The sequence below is a fragment of the Polypterus senegalus genome, chromosome 1 (assembly GCF_016835505.1).
Source record: "Polypterus senegalus isolate Bchr_013 chromosome 1, ASM1683550v1, whole genome shotgun sequence".
In the NCBI taxonomy this organism is placed as follows: Eukaryota; Metazoa; Chordata; class Cladistia; order Polypteriformes; family Polypteridae; genus Polypterus; species Polypterus senegalus.
This window is the reverse complement of record NC_053154.1, coordinates 34782072-34799714: the sequence shown is the minus strand read 5'-3', so window position 1 is coordinate 34799714 and position 17643 is coordinate 34782072. Positions and strand designations below refer to the sequence as shown.

General features: G+C 40.5%; 1 protein-coding gene across 1 annotated transcript; it reads left to right on the top strand.

The window, feature by feature from the left end:
* The first annotated feature begins 3469 nt into the window (after positions 1 to 3469).
* On the top strand, positions 3470 to 9794 carry LOC120517769 (G-protein coupled receptor 4-like). The gene is made up of 2 exons (XM_039740250.1): positions 3470 to 3673; positions 8096 to 9794. Exon 2 carries the CDS (start codon positions 8389 to 8391, stop codon positions 9313 to 9315), a length of 927 nt encoding a protein of 308 aa, XP_039596184.1. The 5' UTR covers positions 3470 to 3673; positions 8096 to 8388; the 3' UTR covers positions 9316 to 9794.
* Positions 9795 to 17643: the final 7849 nt, after the last annotated feature.

Here is a 17643-nt window from a genome sequence, read left to right as displayed (position 1 = left end):
ACTCCAGCAGCAGCTTACTGATAAAAATACAATATTAAATTAAAGAGTGATAAAACTACAGGTTTAACAGACAATAACTTTGTATAATGTTAACGTTTTACCCCCTCACTCCCCGGGTGGAATTGAAGAGTCACATAGTGTGGAGGAGGAATGATCTCCTCAGTCTATCAGTGGAGCAGGACGGTGACAGCAGTCTGTCGCTGAAGCTGCTCCTCTGTCTGGAGATGATCCTGTTCAGTGGATGCAGTGGATTCTCCATGATTGACAGGAGCCTGCTCAGCACCCGTCGCTCTGCCATGGATGTCAAACTGTCCAGCTCCGTGCCTACAATACAGCATGCCTTCCTCACCAGTTTGTCCGGGCGTGAGGTGTCCCTCTTCTTTATGCTGCCTCCCCAGCACACCACCGCATAGAAGAGGGCGCTCGCCACAACCGTCTGATAGAACATCTGCAGCATCTTATTGAAGATGTTGAAGGACGCCAGCCTTCTAAGGAAGTATAGTTGGCTCTGTCCTTTCTTACACAGAGCATCAGTATTGGCAGTCCAGTCCAATTTATCATTCAGCTGCACTCTCAGGTATTTATAGGTCTGTACCCTCTGCACACACATTCACCTCTGATGATCACGGGGTCCATTAAGGGCCTGGGTCTCCTAAAATCCACCACCAGCTCCTTGGTTTTGCTGGTGTTCAGGTGTATGTTTCATATATAATTTTTTAATAAAGAGGAGACTTTGTTCAGTCAGCAGTAGTCATCAGCCAGTATTTCATGGACCTATTTTATCCTTCAAGGAATGGCTTTCTTACTGCCACTCACAGTCAAAGCTGCAGCACAATCTTCACAGTAGAAACTGAGACTTGCTTTGGTTGTCCTACACTGTTAAGCTAAATAGTGACTGGAGAGAGAGGCTCTTTGGTGCACTAAAGTCAATAACCAGTTCCTCGGTTTGGTTTATGTTTAGCTGCAGACAATTTTACTTTCACCAAGAAACAAAGTTCTCCACCTCACTCCTACAGTCTCTCTCATTCCCCCTATCAATAGAAACCATAAGTGCAGAGTCATCTGAGAATTGCTGCAAGTGACATGGATTTATTACATTATTTAAGAAATGGATTTATTATAACAAAAATGATAATAAAGGAAGAGTAAAGGGTGTTAGAGAAAGAAGGTATAAAATAAAAAGGAAAATATTAGACATCTACATTCTGTCTGGGTGATCTGAAACAAGAAGTGGCCCCTGTCTGTCAGGCCGAGTGGCTGGTCCACTTGTCTACCATATAAAAACACATTACGGCAATGGAGAACTGTGCTCACGCCTAGTAGTCTTTATAAAGAAGGCATCATTTAATTTGGATAGAAGTGTTGAAAGATCAGGAGAATTAACTCAGGACTATATTTGAACAGAGCAACTGTAACAGATAATAAACTATTTATATGCCAAGCAGTACTGGCTTTTAGTGACTGGTACAGTTTCCGGTAATAACTGAAAGAGATGGCTTGTCAATGTGAGTGTGGTCTTTGTTCATACTTCCTGCATGTTTCCTGACCTGCAATGTTATAATATTTCCATATTTCATGATCTAAATTAGTCCCTTGAGACAAATAAAGTTCTCTATCTATCCAACTATAATCATTTCCACTGTTATAAGAGTATTAAGGTTGACAAGGTTGAGAGTGCACCAGCTTTGATTAGGACTTTAATGCTGTGAAAGATGGCCGGCTGTTCATCCCAGCCAATACCCCCACGCCGCCAGGTGGAGCCCTCCCTACAGCATGGAGGTGCCCCGAATGCCAGCAGGGATTTATGGACGTTAGAGTTTTCCTTTACAGCCCTGCGGGATACCATGGGGGCCACTAGAAGGCGCTGCAGGGAGGAAATTGACTATTTTCCCTATGCCCCGGAAGTACATATGGACAAGGGGAATGACGTACTTCCGGGGTAAAGAAAAAGGATTTTTATCTGACCCAGAAGTGTTCCTAGTCACGTGGACAGAGAGGGCAAAACACTTCCGGGACGAGGACTATAAAAGACTGAGAGAGACACCAGAGCGTTGAGCTGAGCTGGGTGGTAGGAGGGCAACGCATCTGGGAGTGGTGGAGAGTTTATTGTTATTGTATTGTGTATTTGAATGAGTATAGTGGAGGAGAGGGTGCTTTATGCACTGTTATAAAAATAAAATCAACTTTTGGACCTTTTCCTGGTGTCTAGAGACTTGGACAGGGGTTCAAGGGAGCAATACTGCCCCCTATCTGTCACAATGCTTAGATCCGCGGTTCTCAAACTGTGGGGCACACCCCCTGGGGGTAGTCAGATAAATGAGCAAGAAATCAAAATGAATTTTTTACATTTTTATTTCAAATTTAAATTTGCAAGCATATAATCACAACGAAAGCATTGTAACTAAAATTAAAAGAAAACATTTCTAAGGCATAGATCTAATGACTAATATGTGCCTGGTTTAAAGTACATAGCCTGTCCAGGTTTGGTTTGATATTCGAGATATCGAGACACTCTGAGTTCCTTTTCTATTTGAAGTTTGTTTCTTTGTGGCGGCGTCACTGCTGCTGCTTTTATAGTCACGTATTTTCAATCCAGAAAGTTCGAGACGTATCGGAATCTGTTGCAAACATTCGGGTAACAGTAGATCAGGTGATAATGTGGCGTGACTGCACCAGCTGAAACAGAACTGGCCCCACAGTCAACAGCTTCAAAGCTCGAAAGCAATCAATGACAATCAATGCCTCGAGATCAATGACAAGAAGACAAAAATCATGGGGATCAGTCGTACCACCGATATCACCATTGGCAGAAAAGGCATTGAGTATGTGAATCTATCTAATGATCTGGGAAGTATTATCTCAGGCAACGACGGGACAGATACAGATTTGTGATGGTGATTAGGCCAAGCATTAAGATTATCCCAACGTATGAATCAAATCTGGTCAACTGTGTCGATCAACTGCATTACAAGAATCTGACTTTGTAATAGTGAAAACATGGAGGGAGACCAAGACGCGTGTTTAGCTGGTTCATAACATGGAGTCTCTGACTGGGTGATTTCTAAAGTACAAGGCGGTAACCATCACAAGTAAGGCTGTGCTCTTACCTGAAGATGACATCCAAGTCAATACTGATGGACTCCAGAATAACATACATGTAGTGAGCCATTTATGCTGTTATGAAAAGAAATGTTTTCAGCTGTTATATGAACAATGCATGTGTGCAGATGAGAATTGAGTTCTTGTCTGGTGGCATGCAGAAAATACTAAAACAAACATTCAAGGTATACTAAGCCAGACGCTTGATACATAATCTACATATTTGTAGGGTCTGGTTGACCTCAGATTTTGCATACACTCTATCCCTATAGCCAGTAGACAATGGCTTGTGTTGTAAAGGCTGTCATTTGTTCCATTAAACATTTGTTCGCTTGGTGGTTTATTACGTGACTGCATTGTAGGCCTGACCAATTCCTCTTAAAACCTGCCACCGACATAAATGAGTGATGTTCTGCAAAAGCCTTCAAAGGAAGCACAGCATGAGGCTCATCTGAGGAGGAGTACAACCTTTACAACTATTGAGGACAGCTGAAGAGAGAGTCACCGACACAGACAGAATGACATTTACTGTGCCTGTCAGACGTCAGATGTTTGCCTGGTCAGAGGTCTACAGGTAAGTAACAAGCAGCCTTTCGTTGCTAACTTTGCGTGGGCTTTCACCTCCTAGCTTCATTACTTTCCTTTACTTCCTTTTGGACACTTTTGAATACACAGAAATAGACAAGTTGATCCTGGTGGACTGTACACACTGCGGCCAGTTTGGAGCATCTCCTTTGGATACGTAATGGAGACTCCTGCCTTCTTCTCCTCCTCTTCTACATTTTACAGCTTAAAAAAGTAATGAAGTGAAATTTGTATGTGTGAAAAACATCATCAAAACTCAGTATTGTTTAAGAGATCACAGGGATCACATTTCTCTGCTTACTTACAGCGAAATGACTAACTGGAGAACAAAGGATGCCATTGTGGAGAACAGGAAATAAGGAACATTTTACTAATCTTACTGGAAGTCAGTTTTTTTACCTCAGAATTTTAAAAAGAAAATGTATGCATTGCATTAACATACAGGTGCATTCCATGGCTGTGCTGGTACTGTAGCCCTCGGTGGACTGAGTTCAGTAGGTGGGTGGGTTCTAGAACCTTCTCAATTCATTTCAAGGTGAAGGGAGCAAACAGCTGTCTTGCCAGGATTATGCAGAAGGCTGAAAACAGGACTCTAGTCCATCACAGGGACCACCCTCACTCACACACGCAAATGAACACACTACTTCTTCTTCTTCTTTCGGCTGCTCCTGTTAGGCGTCGCCACAGCGGATCATCTTCTTCCATATATTTCTGTCCTCTGCATCTTGTTCTGTTACACCCATCACCTGCATGTCCTCTCTTTTATCATATCCATAAACCTTTGCTTAGATCTTCCTCTTTTCCTCTGGCCTGGCAGCTCTATCTTTAACATCCTTCTCCCAATATACCCAGCATCTCTCCTCTGCACATGTCCAAACCAACCTAATCTCGCCTCTCTGACTTTGTCCCCCAACCGTCCATCTTGAGCTGACCCTCTAATGTCCTCATTTCTAATCCTGTCCATCCTCGTCACACCAATGCAAATCTTAACATCTTTAACTCTGCCACCTTCAGCTCTGTCTCCTTCTTTCTGGACAGTGCCATCGTCTCCAACCCATATAACATAGCTGGTCTCACTACTGTCCACTAGACCTTCCCTTTCACTCTTGATGATACCCGTCTATCACAAATCACTCCTGACACTCTTCACCACCCATTCCACCATGCCAGCACTCTCTCTTTCACACACCCATCATATCCACACACAGTGACAGTTTGTAATTACCAACTAACATAACCCAAAAAAATTGCAATTCATTTTTTTTTCTTTGCTTGGAACATGTCTGGCCATAGGAATTTTCATAAAATGGAACTTGAAGAGCTATTCAGTTATGGCAAATATTAGGAAATAACAGAAGTGAAAGACAAACTTTATTACAGTAACAGACCATAATGGACACCAGGCACATATGGCACTCTGATGGCAAACTAAAGGGTGAAAAGATTTTCAAAGACCCAAATTTGAACGCTTGTGTCGCATGCATGCCCACACGTAAAGCCTCCTTTGTTTAATGCCTCTCATCATTATCAGAGGCCGATTAGAGCACAGGATAAAAAACACAAAACACTTTCACAAGTACATGCATAGGATTTCACTCAGTGCTTGAAGTGGAACCAAATAAATGGTAGTGTACTGTCTGTTGTTGTGCGCTTCCTGGTCCTCCTCTTCAAATCGAACACAAGTTCCATCAAGCGGTGTTCCCCTTCGAATTTCGTGCTCACTGCTATAATTGTATTATGATGATGTTTGTGGCCCTGAAAAACTTTATTAGATGGGTAGCCTGTTAAAATCAGGACCTTTTTGATATTTTTTCAGCAATTTATCACTACACGTTTTGTGAAATCATAACTGTCCCTGTCACCAGGATGTCTGGACACCCTTATAAATTATAGTGTCAGTGAAATCTTCTTCTATAATACACTAGCGTGGCTGTCTGTTTGTCTGTCCAGGATTTTAAATCACCTGTAGCTCACAAACCTATTAACCTGAAATTTAGTACACTTATACTACGTGACGTCTACTATCTGCCTTCAGGGTGATGATTGACCTCCAAGGTCAAAGGTCAACCCAGGGAGGTCAGGGTCAAAAATCAAATAACCTGTAGCCTGAAATGTGATACACATATACTATGCTGAAACTCTGCACTACAGCTTTATATTAAAAGTGAAAAGTTTTGGAATTATTATATATATCTTTTAATTTTTATTTTATTATATTGTAGAATCAACTCTTGGCAGCGGGCCATCACTTCCCCTACCGCTTTATATCTTAAATCATTGTAGATATATATGGTCAACAAAGGTCAAGGGTCAATGGAGTATGGTCAAGTCAAGTGTATTCACTGCACATTATCATGCAGTGCGCCGTTATTGTCTAGTAGTAAATAATTATAATCCTGCAGATAACAGTGTAAAGCTAATACTAATTAAATGCTTATTTACTCATCCACAGGGTCCTTTATTCATGAAATCCCTGTGTATATATATCAGTGGTGGGCCATCAAGGCTAGCAAGGCCTTCTCTCCTGGCCTAAACACAAGTCAAAATCACTGACTTATGTTTTATTATTTTTCAAAATTGTTATCAATATATTTTTCCATGAATATGCATTAAATAATTCCCAATAGTCTATTCTCTTCATGTCCTAGCCTTTCTCAGTTAGTGTATATTTATATGAAATCTTTTATCCAATCATATTTCAGCTGTCATGTGTTACCAGGTAAAAGAAATCTGCCTTGAGCCTTCAGAATCAACAGTGCAGGTGCCTGTAGCTTAAATCAGACCACAATGAAACTTTTGCTTTAACCAATCAGATTTCGAGTTGGGGACACTGGGGACTTCTAGCAGGCATACGATAACGTCAGCATTTTCACATTCTGTGACTAGATGGTCAGAGAGCGATGTGTAGCAACCTGCTCGAGCTAAAACATCGTGTAGATTTGATGGCTGCTTTTTCAATTCACTATGGCTGACAGAGAAGAGGAAACTGCTTTGTCGCAGATATACTTACAAAACCATTTTCAAGATGGACTTTTCAAGAAAAGCAGGACATCATGAGAAAAAGTCAGCCAACAGTGAAGCTAGCAAGACTGTCCCAGCTGGGGAAAGGGTTTGTCTGCCTCTTTCAATCCAGAAACTACGAGTGGCACCCTTGGTTCACAGCCTCCGAGGAGCACAGCAAATTGTATTGTCTGACCTCTTTGTATGGAATATTACTTGATTTTAATTCAATAAAGAATGACTGAGCTCTTCTATCTATAATAAATCTGCTTGACTCTAACTGTATTCTAAATCCATTCTTTGGTGATTCTACCAGACCGCCAGCCAGTCATCTACTCCACCATTACCATTTACTTGTGCACTAATAGGCCCATAAATTAGAATGCATAATTGAAAGGTCTTGCATTTACAGTTTATTATGTTTCTTCTGTAAAACACCTTGAGATGTTGTTGAGATAGAGGGTCATTTCCAGAGGGTGGGACTGGACCGCGTGTCTGCCTGGGGAGTTCCTAAACAGGATCCTAAGCATTTTCGTCATCTGGTGTGTGCGGCAACACGCTGTACCAGTTCATGCTCCCCAACCGGACCTGACCTGGCCTGGCAGGATCTAATCAATAACATTTTAGAATAAGCATTGTCACGCTTTGGTCACAGATTTGCACAGAGACACAGGAGGTCGTAGAAATAAGGAGGATTTTAATTCAAACACTGCAAAACACATGAGCTTAAACGTGCTCCATGACAAGTCAGAGATGACAGTTCCACTAGGAGCAGAGACAGAGATAAAAGCAAACAATCAATTCCAAATCTGACAGGCGCTGCGCACGGCTTTTAAGTCGGCAGGGTACCGCGCAAGGCTTGTATTACGCGTTATAGTGCAAGGATAAGGAGCAAAGTGAGGGTGGTCAGTGTTTCAGGGTTTGTGGTTTTCCCGGGGGCGTCTGTCTCTATTTGGGGTGCGATCAGCCCTCCAGCTCACAGCATTTATAATGGAGAAAAGGATTCACTTGCATCTTTTTTACTCTTAAAGTTATACTCTGGCTCTTGGCTGTACTCTATTTCTCATGGATGGGTTTGACTTGACTTGTAGTTTTGTTATGTCTTACTTTTTGTATGGAATGTTACTAGCTTTTAACAAATTCAATAAAAAAAGACTGAGCTCTTCTATCTTGACAATAAATCCGCTTGACTCTAATTGTATTTTAAATCTATTCTTTGGTGACAACCATACTAATCATAATAACTCTGCCAGTCTGCCAAGCTGGGCTCTTCATCTACTCTACTGTTACTGTTTACTTGTGCACTCACAGGCCCATAAATTAGAATGCATAATTGAAAGGTCTTGCATTTACAGTTTATTGTGTTTCTTCTGTAAAACACCTTGAGATGTTGTGCTTCCATGTTTTACAGATGAGAAGAGCAACAGTAATATCTGGAGAAGACATAAACTGACAGATGGAGAATGTGCAAACAATACACGGACAGTGCAGCTTTTGCTATAAAAGAGATGTGAGCACTTGATCAATATAAGCACCACGCAGCAAAGGTAAAGCACAGTTAGAATTCTCTGTAATCCTCATCTCTGAAATCCTTAAACTGCCATTAAACACCTTGAAACTCTCTCAGTCTAATCAAGTTTGGATCAAGGACAAAGACTGAAAATAAATAAGAAGACCACCAATCTTCAGTTTTGATCACAAATCATGAACAACTGTCACATCGACTCCAGCTCACAAACAGATCTTCTCCCTGGTCTCTTTGGTGCCATCTTCTGCGTGGCTTTGCCCACAAACTGTCTGGCACTTTATGGCCTATACAAACTGCTTAAAGCAGAGGATACTCTTCCGGTGTATGTGATCAGCCTTCTTTTAACAGATATCCTTCAGATAGTCACGCTGCCTCTGTGGATTGACTATTACAAAAATGGACATGTGTGGCGTTTTCAAGAAGTGACTTGTGTCGTTTTTGGTGTGCTGCTGCACATAAGTCTCTTTGGCAACGTTGGATTTCTAAGCCTGATTGCTGTGGAACGTTATATAGCCTTTGCACATCCTTTATGGTATAAGAATTTCCGGAGGCTGTCTAATGCCTGTATTCTATGCTTGCCATTGTGGGGTCTGTTCACAGGAATCAGTCTTCTTGTCTGGTATTTCATAAGAGGAAACTCAAAAGATCACCTCTGCTTTGAAAGTTATCCAGCAACAAATACGTTCTCCATTTTGTGTCTGAGTATGGCAGTTTTCTGGTTCCCATTGCCTCTTGCACACCTCATCTTTATTTACATTCGCATTGAGAAGATCTTAAGAAGTTCACAATCAGTTCCAGATGAAAACAAGAAGAAAATAAAACACCTTCTCATCACTATGGTGCTAATATTTATTTTGGTTTATGGGCCCTTTTGTACCACAGCTTTCATCAGATATGTTGGATTATTAATCGTATCTGACAAATGTCAACATGAGTCAAAAATGTTTTATGCTTATAGATGCACATTTGCATTGCTTAGTGTAACAAGTCTCTTGGATCCAGTCTTCTACATTTTAATCTCCAAAGATATTCATAAAGAGCTGCAGGAACTTTGCCCATTCATCTTTAGACGACTGTGGCCAGTGGATAGCAGTTCAGTTTGAAAGAGTCCCACCATGAAGGTGTCTATTTGCTCTGTGACATTTACCCTTAAATATATAAATATATACTATAGTGTTAGCCTAGATATGACACATCTATGAGTAGATATGTTTCGATATGTCATATGATCCTGAATAGATTTTCTAGGATGGATGGATACTACAATCTTCTCTATCATGGTATATTATATTTGCAGCATATTCATAATTGAGGATGCATGTAAGCAATAACATTTATAGAAAACTAATTCAGCTGGTGCCAAAGTGAGATATCCTCCAGTTCAACTGTGTAACAAACATGGAAAGATGATCTTGTAAGTTTATAATACATTGTTTAATGGAAGACAGTAGGGTGCATAGTGCTGCAAATTAACCAGTATACATGGAACAAGAGACAAGAATGGTAAATATTAGGGCTGATTCGTACTAAGACAGAGAGATTTGGTTTCATGATAACCTATACTGAAGACAGATAGATAGATAGATAGATAGATAGATAGATAGATAGATAGATAGATAGATAGATAGATAGATAGATAGATAGATAGATAGATAGATAGATAGATAGATAGATGTGAAAGGCACTATATGATAGATAGATAGATAGATAGATAGATAGATAGATAGATAGATAGATAGATAGATAGCTCACTGATTAAAAAACAATATTAAATTAAAGAGTGATAAAAATGCAGGTATAACTGACAATAACTTTGAATAATGTTAACGTTTACCAAACCCGGGTGGAACTGAAGAGTCGCATAGTGTGTGGGAGGAATGATCTCCTCAGTCTGTCAGTGGAGCAGGACGGTAACAGCAGTCTGTCGCTGAAGCTGCTCCTCTGTCTGGAGATGATCCTGTTCAGTGGATGCAGTGGATTCTCCATGATTGACTGGAGCCTGCTTAGCACCCGTCGCTCTGCCATGGATGTCAAACTGTCCAGCTCCGTGCCTACAATACAGCCTGCCATCCTCACCAGTTTGTCCGGGCGTGAGGTGTCCCTCTTCTTTATGCTGCCTCTCCAGCACACCACCGCATAGAAGAGGACACTCGCCACAACCATCTGATAGAAGATCTGCAGCATCTTATTGCAGATGTTGAAGGATGCCAGTCTCCTAAGAAAGTATAGTCGACTCTGTCCTCTCTTGCTCAGGTCATCAGTATTGGCAGTCCAGTCCTAAAATCCACCACCAGCTCCTTGGTTTTGCTGCTGTTCAGGTATATGTTTCATGTATAACTTTTTAATAAAGAGGAGACTTTGTTCAGTCAGCAGTAGTCATCAGCCAGTATTTCATGGCCCCATTTTATCCTTCAAGGAATGGCTTTCTTACTGCCACTCGCAGTCAAAGCTGCAGCACAATCTTCACAGTAGAAACTGAGACTTGCTTTGGTTGTCCTACACTGTTAAGCTAAATAGTGACTGGAGAGAGAGGCTCTTTGGTGCACTAAAGTCAATAACCAGTTCCTCGGTTTGGTTTATGTTTAGTTGCAGACAATTTTACTTTCACCAAGAAACAAAGTTCTCCACTTCACTCCTACAGTCTCTCTCATTCCCCCTATCAATAGAAACCATAAGTGCAGAGTCATCTGAGAATTTCTGCAAGTGACATGGATTTATTACATTATTTCAGAAATGGATTTATTATAACAAAAATGATAATAAAGGAAGAGTAAAGGGTGTTAGAGAAAGAGGGTATGAAATAAAAAGAAAAATATTAGAATTCTACAGTCTGTCTGGGTGTTCTGAAACAAGAAGTGGCCCCCTGTCTGTCAGGCCGAGTGGCTGGTCCACTTGTCTACTATATAAAAACACATTACGGCAATGGAGAACTGTGCTCACGCCTAGTAGTCTTTATAAAGAAGGCATCATTTAATTTGGATAGAAGTGTTGACAGATCAGGAGAATTAACTCAGGACTATATTTGAACAGAGCAACTGTAACAGATAATAAACTATTTATATGCCAAGCAGTACTAGCATTTAGTGACTGGTACAGCATCTGGTAATAACTGAAAGAGATGGCTTGTCAATGTGAGTGTGGTCTTTATTCATACTTCCTGCATGTTTCCTGACCTGCAATGTTATAATATTTCCATATTTCATGATCTAAATTAGTCTCTTGAGACAAATAAAGTTCTCTATCTATCCAACTATAATCATTTCCACTATTATAAGAGTATTAAGGTTGACAAGGTTGAGAGTGCACCAGCTTTGATTAGGACTTTAATGCTGTGAAAGATGGCCGGCCGTTCATCCCAGTCAATACCCCCACGCCGCCAGGTGGAGCCCTCCCTACAGCATGGAGGTGCCCCGAATGCCAGCAGGGATTTATGGACGTTGGAGTTTTCCTTTACAGCCCTGCTGGATACCATGGGGGCCACTAGAAGGCGCTGCAGGGAGGAGAAGTGACTATTTTCCCTATGCCCCGTGTTGTGATGTGAGATTTTGAATATAACTTGATAAATGTTTTGTATGTCTTTATTTATAATTTAGGCAAACCAATGTAATTTAGTGGTACCTTGGTGAGAGGCATTCTTGTTTATCCCCCCCATGTTTACGACTGTCTCTTTGTAATTTTACGACAGGATTTAGGGTATGTGTCTTAAACCAGTTTGATGAGCATTTCTTTGCTAAAGTCTTTTCCCCCATCCCTCACACAAAGCCAGGTTAGTGTAATATATGGTCTTGGGGGCAGGAGATAAGATGTTCTATTTCACCCATTGGTCTGAGGTATGGCTGTTTGGAATTGGTTTGTCTCAGAGGCCTTCAAGTACCATGATATCCTATTCGCTGTAGGGAGTTGGACAGAAAACCTATAAATTTGCTTGCTCAACCACATTCTCTATCTCTGACCCACATATGATGAAGAAGCATCTCTCTTGCTAACGTGTGATGATGAAGATAACACAATGACGAGCACAGCTCAGCAGCCATATTGAACAGACATGTGGCTGAAAGCTGAGCACCAATGATGCCTTAACTAGAGACATTTTAAGTAACTGCAAGTCTGTGTGCCACCTGAATTACACATCACCATTTTATCAGGTTGTATGGTTGCCAATATTCAAATGTACTTTGCATTTTGTTATTATTTATGAATATTATCAGTAATACATTATTTTATGTGTAACTTAACTCCTGCTTGTCTTTTACTACATCTAATTGCCTGAGGTTATAGATATAGAAGGGAAGGTGGGGAGAAGTTATATAGTAATATATACAGTGGTAAGTCTGTGAGATTAGGTATTCTAAGGCTACATATTAATAATACAATAGGGGAAAGTAGAGCAATATATATATTACTCTACCAAGATAAAACAATTGGCGTATCGGCAGGATTTTGGGTAACCAAGTTTTGCACCCTGTTTGCAAATACTGTTTTGATGTATGTGTTTGTTTATGCATGTGAATTTTAGGGCACCCAGTGTACAAATGCGGTGGAAGTAAAACATTGTTTGGTTGCTGAATGGAATATAACCAACAAAGTGTAGAGACTTCATGTGTGTCACAAGGACACCCGCATGTTTGTTAGTACTGGTGGTAGTGAGTCCCTAATTAAAGTGCTAGGGAGTGGTGAAAGATGCATGCGTCATTCATACGGCATTTAAGTGGTTAAAGTGCTAGGGAGTGATGGGACATGCATTCGTCATTCATACGGTACTTATTTTTAGAATCTTTGTGTATGTATGTGTATGTTTGCTTACAGGGGCAAAAGTAGGCCAACCCATAACGAATTTGGCAAATTGTATTAGAGAAAATTGTAGACTTAGAAATGCCTAAGTTCATTTTAAAGTCAGCCATCTTCCAGTGGAGTGGCAGAGGGAAGCAGGCTAAAGCTAGGAAACCTGTAGTTCAGGTAGAGAAAGCAGAAGCTGAGCTGAGTGTGCCACAAAATGGAAGGGGGCTGGAAGGATTAAAAGCAAGAAAACAGAGATCAGGTTTAAAGAAGACAGCTGCTGTTATAAGAGGTTTACTAGCTTGTATTATTGGTAATAAGGAAGATCATGATAAGGAAGAAAATAGCAAAGTGAATGAAAGTGAAAGTTGTGGAATGTTGAGTGAGAGTTTTGAAAGATGTAACAGTTGGTGTGATAATTGTGAAGTGTTAGCATGTAGAACATCCACTGCTAAAGTAGAAAGCAGTGAAAGAAGTGGAAAAAAGAAATGTAAACCACCCATGGTGAAAGTTAGGGCAATAGTAACCAGATCGGACTGGAACCCTAAAACATGGGTGGGTGACTTACATGAGACAGATGTGTGCTCAGATAAAGAGTGGGAATGTGAGTGTGAGGAAAAGGAGAGAGATGAAAGGAAGGAAAACAGCAAGGGTGTTTTCTTCCTTTATTCTCCACTGCACCACAATCTCCAAGTAATTCTGAGGCCTGTCCAGTATTTAAAGAGCATGCTACACTGATAGATATTTCACCACTGTTAGGAAAGGTAACCAGTGCTGCATTGAAATTTGATTTAGGACAAAGAGATCAGATAGAAGGCAGAGGAGCTGGTGAGTGTGAATGGCAATTGTTGACTAGAGGGCATGAACTGGATATTGGCTTAAGGATACTGAGTAAAGAAAGTGTGGAATTAAAACAAAGAACAATGGAAATGAAAGGAATTCAAGTGCTTGTGTGTGAAAGGTCTGAATGTGCTAGTGCAAGAATGGCTGAGTTGGAAAGAAAGTGCACCAGTTTAGGAGTTGGTTTGAATGAAACAGGACAAGCCAAAGAACAAAGGATGGGGATGGTGCAGCAGGAAGTTTTACAAGCTCAGGCAGGAAGCCAGGAATGCACTGGTCCTAACAGCTGTGCTAGGTTCAGCAGTAATTAAAAAGCACACACACTTAGGTTCAGTAATTGAAACCTGACTGACCAGTTGTTAAAAAGACAGCCTATGAATCTCCATGCAATAAAATGGAGAAAAGTGAGCTGGTCTTTAGTAAAGAACACAGGTCAGTTTTAGGATGCTGGATTTAGAACTTGGATTCTGGAGAGGTTTCAGCCCACACTTTCAGGTAGCAGTTACCATACAATAAAAAGGACACACAGGCAATGAAAAAAATAGAAGGAGGGCAGGAAGACAGGAAAGGGAAAATAGTTATTTCTGTTTCAATTTTCTGGCCTTTGCAATAGTGCTACTTCTATTGTAAGGTTTTTATGGACTTTGGTTTGGTGCAGGTAATAAATAGTGAAGGCAATTAGCAGAGTAAAATCCATGCAGGAGATCGGGTTACCATTGGCACATTGGAGTGGTGTGGCACTAGTGCCAAGCTGTTCCAATGAATGCCTGGAAGCAAAGTTTGAGTTTTGGCACCAGGTGACAACAAGAAAATGAGATGGACAGAAACTGCTTTGTCACCTTCCATTTTGCAGACCTGCCTACATAGCAGAATGAAAAAAGAAAGAAAAGACAAAGACAAAAGCAAAGACTAAGACAAAGACATGAAGAAGAACTGAAGAGACAGCAAGAAAAGACACTTACTGGGGTTTAAGTGAGTAACAAGTCCACAAGTCATGCAATAATAAGGACTAGTCACAATAGCTATAGTTTAAAAGGAAAGGTTTGTTCATTACTGCAGCAAATTTATATTCCAAGGGGTGGAAACTGAACAAACCAGTTAGGAATGCCAAAATAAGGGGATTACTTTTGGCTCATAAAGTATACATTCTGGGTATTAATTAATTAAGTGGGATAATTAATATAATTAATATATTAAGGAAAATGTATACTAAGAAAATTGGTGAACTTTTCAGGAAAGCAGGTGCAGCTGATACATTTGCAAGACATATGGGCTCGATGTTTAGGTATAGTCTAATTGGGAAAATATGGAAGCCCTGCTGAGATTGTCGGCTGTGGTACAGGCACAGGACCAGTGGGCCAATTCTGAACCTGAGGTGTTTAGCACAATGAGTATGCATATGGTGAGCAAACAACTCTAGGGGTGGCCTACGGGGAATGATGAGAGTTGCATAGCTTTGATGTCTCATGGTGGTGATGCCAGCCTATACTGGTAAAGGCTGATGGCAGTCAAGAGTTGCACCATGGGTAGGAAAGCACAAGAGGCAACTAAGTCAACCCCAAATGTGTGCAGAGGGGCCACAAATGTTGGTTTGTGAACAGTTTATGCAGTGGCACATGTGCTGTCACTTGGGCAGAAGTGGTTGTACTGGCACCTGTGGCATGTTACCTTTCAAATTTTGATGTTAATTGTACAGCTGCATATGCTTAAACAGATAGTTTGGGACAGGGTCTAATTAGCAGTTAGACAGAGAACAAGTACAGATTAAAATTCACACAATAGACTAAATTGTAGTGGGCTAGTTTAGTGGAAGGTGTGGACTTGTCTCATTTTGAACCACCAGATCTGATGACATATGAAGACTGCAGAAAGAGTTGACGCAAGCTGGAGCAGATACAAGTCATCGGAGCGCTTCCAAGTTCTTCAGATTGTCTTTGAAATAAAGAAGATATGTAATGGACAAATGGTCACGGACAACTTTTAACACTGGGAGAGCAAATACTGCCAATCAATGCACAAGTTATGCATCAGACTCTTGAAACAATTTAAAGACATTGTTTATAAAGACATTGTACAAAACATGTGGAGTGGAGTGTTGTGATGTGAGATTTTGCATATAACTTGATAAATGTTTTGTATGTCTTTATTTATAATTTAGGCAAACCAATGTAATTTAGTGGTACCTTGGTGAGAGGCATTCTTGTTTATCCCCCATGTTTCGACTTTTCTTTGTAATTTTATGACAGGATTTGGGGATGTGTCTTAAACCAGTTTGATGAGCATTTCTTTGCTAAAGTCTTTTCCCCCATCCCCCACACAAAGCCAGGTTAGTGTAATATATGGTCTTGGGGGGCAGGAGATAAGATGTTCTATTTCACCCATTGGTCTGAGGTATGGCTGTTTGGAATTGGCTTGTCTCAGAGGCCTTCAAGTACCATGATATCCTATTGGCTCTAGGAGTTGGACAGAAAACCTATAAATTTGCTTGCTCAACCACATTCTCTCTCTGACCCACATATGATGAAGAAGCATCTCTTGCTAACCTGTGATGATGAAGACAACACAATGAAGAGCACAGCTCAGCAGCCATATTGAACAGACATGTGGCTGAAAGCTGAGCACCAACGATGCCTTAACTAGAGACATTTTAAGTAACTGCAAGTCTGTGTGCCACCTGAATTACACATCACCATTTTATCAGGTTGTATGGTTGCCAATATTCAAATGTACTTTGCATTTTGTTATTATTTATGAATATTATCAGTAATACATTATTTTATGTGTAACTTAACTCCTGCTTGTCTTTTACTACATCTAATTGCCTGAGGTTATAGATATAGAAGGGAAGGTGGGGAGAAGTTATATAGAATAATACCTTATATACAGTGGTAAGTCTGTGAGATTAGGTATTCTAAGGCTACATATTAATAATACAATAGGGGAAAGTAGAGCAATATATATATTACTCTACCAAGATAAAACACCCCGGAAGTACATATGGACAAGGGGAATGACATACTTCCGGGGTAAACAAAAAGGATTTTTATCTGACCCAGAAGTGTTCCTAGTCACGTGGACAGAGAGGGCAAAACACTTCCGGGACGAGGACTATAAAAGACTGAGAGAGACACCAGAGCGTTGAGCTGAGCTGGGTGGTAGGAGGGCAACGCGTCTGGGAGTGGTGGAGAGTTTATTGTTATTGTATTGTGTATTTGAATGAGTATAGTGGAGGAGAGGGTGCTTTATGCACTGTTATAAAAATAAAATCAACTTTTGGACCTTTTCCTGGTGTCTGGAGACTTGGACAGGGGTTCAAGGGAGCAATACTGCCCCCTATCTGTCACAATGCTTAGATCCGCGGTTCTCAAACTGTGGGGCACGCCCCCTGGGGTAGTCAGATAAATGAGCAAGAAATCAAAATGAATTTTTTACATTTTTATTTCAAATTTAAATTTGCAAGCATATAATCACAACGAAAGCATTGTAACTAAAATTAAAAGAAAACATTTCTAAGGCATAGATCTAATGACTAATATGTGCCTGGTTTAAAGTACATAGCCTGTCCAGGTTTGGTTTGATATTCGAGATATCGAGACACTCTGAGTTCCTTTTCTATTTGAAGTTTGTTTCTTTGACGAGCGACGTCACTGCTGCTGCTTTTATAGTCGCGTATTTTCAATCCAGAAAGTTCAAGACGTATCGGTATCTGTTGCAAACATTCGGGTAACAGTAGATCAGGTGATAATGTGGCGTGACTGCACCAGATTGGCAGCGTAGCCAATATTGCTAAATCCAGTTAAATAACTTACTGCATA